Below are 3,249 nucleotides of genomic sequence, written 5' to 3'. Positions count from 1 at the left end.
TTAAAAATACATAAGTATGTTAAACTCGCTGTTGTTGTTGTTGTTTTGCTTTTCTTAAAAAATAACAATTTAAAATTCAACTCTGTTAAATAATTTGGCCATATTATTGAAATGATTTGACTAAGTATCTAGTCCAGGCCTGACATTCTCTCTCCTCTTATACAAATTTGGTGTCTTTCTTTTTTAAACATGTAGAAGGAAACAACTGATTGCTTTCATGTATAATTCATTATCACTGTCATTTGCACAGCAGCATATGGGGTATCATGATCGACTGAAAAATCATTGCTAATTAGCAGCTTATTATGACATTACTGACGCAAAGGAGGGAGAAAAACGGAGGGAGCACAGAGTAAAGGGTGTACTAAGATTTCTTAATAAAATATGATTTCTCAGAACACATTATTTTTGTTGTGGTGGTTTATTTTTAATATTTTAAAATTTGCATATATAGATATTTGTAATATTATATTTTTTCTGAAACTTGTCAAAATGTCACCCAGTTTCCCCCTGAAGTTCCATAATGAAGGTTGTAAAGAAAACGTCTCGTCCTATTTTCTGTTTTATGTCAATTTAATATCAAGCGCAGCTTTTTTTTTTTCCCAGTAAAAATGTAAATGTTAAAGTAGACTCTGCTCTGCTGCTTCATGTAGTCTTCGTTGTAGGAATCACAGTTGTTTGAAAGGGTGTGTAACGGTCCATCACATTGTTGATCCAGTTGTTATACAAGCACAGCTTGGTGTAGACGCTGGGATCTGCTGGGTTACTGCAGCCGTGTCGGAACCACTGCACGCCCTGCAGCTGGCCGTTGCACACCATCACACTGCCACCATCATTCTGGTAGTGACAGACATTCGGGGAGGGGGGGAGAGGAAGGAGAGGCAGTTCAGAGAAGTTCACTAACAACACAACAATGTGGCTCACAGTTTAACATGATGACAGGGCTTACCAGGCAGTTATCTGTGTTCGATTGACCGGCGCAGACCATACCCAAACTCCAGTAAATGTACTCAGGGAATGTGTTCATACAGGTCATGTCATCCACAATAGGCACAGTTATACACTTCAGTCGCTGAAAAGGCTCATCTGTCATCAAAGAGAAAGTCGATGGTTTATTATTCTTCATTCAAACTATGTGCTTCAAATGATCTTATCTGAATCTCCAAGTACTGAATCATTGTGATATATTCTGCACCAGCACTCATCAATCTGCCACTCAATCTGCAACAAAAGCTTTCTTCCTTCTTTCTTTCTCCTCGCAGGTCTATGGATTACCTCCTATTTCTATGCATTGCCACTCCCTCGACTGAAGCATAAAGTCTAAACCTTGACTAGGAAGTATTTTCAAGGTGTACTTCTATTCATTAGTGTTGATCGCTCACTGGGCATTGCGACAGCCAATTAGAAATTTATCTGATTTGAGTCATCCAATTTCAGCTGTTATTAAATCAGCAGTGACTAAAATGCTGATGAGCCTTTTAGCATCTATGCGCTCACCTGCTAATTAAAATCCAGCATTATACTGAGGGAAAATGTGAAACCGACTGGTACATTTTGTATTCCTTGGTCTTTGTTATGCCAATAAATATTTATTGCTGCAAAGTGGGTGATGCTTCTGGTGTCACTCCATACACATCTATTTTAAAGAGGCCAATAACATTTAATGAATGTGCTTCACTTGAATGACAATACCAGTTTTGTAGAGTAATAGTAGTACTTCACAATAAAAAGAATGGGAGTTTCCTTTTCTCACTATTTCACATATTGATGGCTGACTTGATTTATCCCATTTTCCTGTGCTCTCTATTAGTGACAACAATTTGGATTTTCAACTGAACTGTGATGCTGCTGCAATTAGACATGTCCAGAGAGAGAGAGAGAGAGAGAGAGAGAGAGAGAGAGAGAGAGAGAGAGAGAGAGAGAGAGAGAGAGAGAGAGAGAGAGAGAGAGAGAGAGAGAGAGAGAGAGAGAGAGAGAGAGAGAGAGAGAGAGAGAGAGAGAGAGAGATTCACATTTTAACTCCACCCACTACCTGCCCAACCAATCACAAAGCGTCAAAGCGGAATCACGTGAACAATATTATAGGGCAGGCATAGGGCAGTGAGGCTTTTAATTGCAGTTACGCCTTTTGTCCACACGACAAACGAGGATATCCTGGACGAAAACGCGAGGCTCTTTTTGAAAACGCAACTTTCTTCACCCCACGTAGGCATAGGGGAAAAAAAATCATGTTTTGAAAAAATCTCCGTCCACACTTAACCGCGTAAGTGAATCCTGGTGGGAGAACTCTGTGAAAGAGGCAGCGCGTCCCGGTCCGACCCAGAACTGGCGTCGGAATCTTTGGTGAGGAACGTGAATGAACGGATGAATGAATAAATAAATAAACAGATGAATAAATATTCAAGTGCCCAGCATGTTTATCAACACGTCTTCAACGTGAGCTGTTATACGTCAGAAAACTCCGTCCATTCTGTGTGTACATGTAGACACTGGTCACACACACTGACGTCACAGCGGTTTTTGTCGCAGGGAGACGCTCCCCGGATAGAAAAAGTTAAGGTTAAAGTGTCCACACACAACGTAGACCCGGCGTTTTCAAAAAAAAAAATTCACTTTAGCCAGCGTTTACAAAAAGTTGCGTTTTCGTCCCGGATATCTGCATTGTCGTGTGGACGAAAGGCGTCGCAAGAAAAAACTTGCGTTTTCAAAAAAAAAGATCCGGCATGAGAATGTTGCGTTCAGGAACCTGTGGGAGCTGCGAGTATCAGCCCATACTGTATTTTTACCTTTCGTAATTCGAAATTTCTTTCGTAACTAGAGGTAATATTTTCCTGCTGAGAAATTTCGTAAATAGAAAATTTCGTAAGTAGAGACATTCGTAAGTAGAGGTACCACTGTGTGTGCGTGTGTATATATATATATATATATATATATATATATATATATATAGGTCATTTGCTTAATGAGTACTTTTGCTGCTTCAAATATTTAGTACTATTACAGGAAATTCTTGTGGACAGGATTATAGAAGTGTTTACATTTGAAACTCTGACATGATGACGGGTTAATCAGGTCTAACAGACGCGGCAACACCTTTCAGTCCACTCACACTGATTGGGGATGGTGGACCCCCAGCCGCTGACGGAGCAGATCTCTCCAGGCCGCGGGCAGCTGCTGGGCAGAGGGATGGGTTTGACGTACTGGTTGAAACGAGCTGGCGAGGCCAGACGCACCATCGTGAGGCTGTGG

The 3,249-nt window shown here is 40.7% G+C and overlaps 1 protein-coding gene across 1 annotated transcript in view; it reads right to left on the bottom strand.

Moving 5' to 3' along the window:
- Window positions 1-504: 504 nt before the first annotated feature.
- LOC137601978 (trypsinogen-like protein 3) overlaps window positions 505-3,249 on the bottom strand; it is a 3,297-nt gene continuing 552 nt past the window's right edge. Inside the window, exons 3-5 of the mRNA XM_068324486.1 lie at window positions 3,110-3,249; window positions 950-1,086; window positions 505-837 (exon numbers count right to left, since the gene is read on the bottom strand). The exon at window positions 3,110-3,249 is cut by the window's right edge and continues 114 nt beyond it. Of these exons, the coding sequence (XP_068180587.1) occupies window positions 646-837; window positions 950-1,086; window positions 3,110-3,249 (469 nt within the window). The 3' untranslated portion in view covers window positions 505-645. The remainder of the gene's footprint in view (window positions 838-949; window positions 1,087-3,109) is intronic.

This window comes from Antennarius striatus, chromosome 9, assembly GCF_040054535.1.
Source record: "Antennarius striatus isolate MH-2024 chromosome 9, ASM4005453v1, whole genome shotgun sequence".
Taxonomy (NCBI): domain Eukaryota; kingdom Metazoa; phylum Chordata; class Actinopteri; order Lophiiformes; family Antennariidae; genus Antennarius; species Antennarius striatus.
The sequence above is the reverse complement of the archived record's forward strand: the minus strand, read 5'-3'. Positions and strand labels throughout refer to the sequence as shown.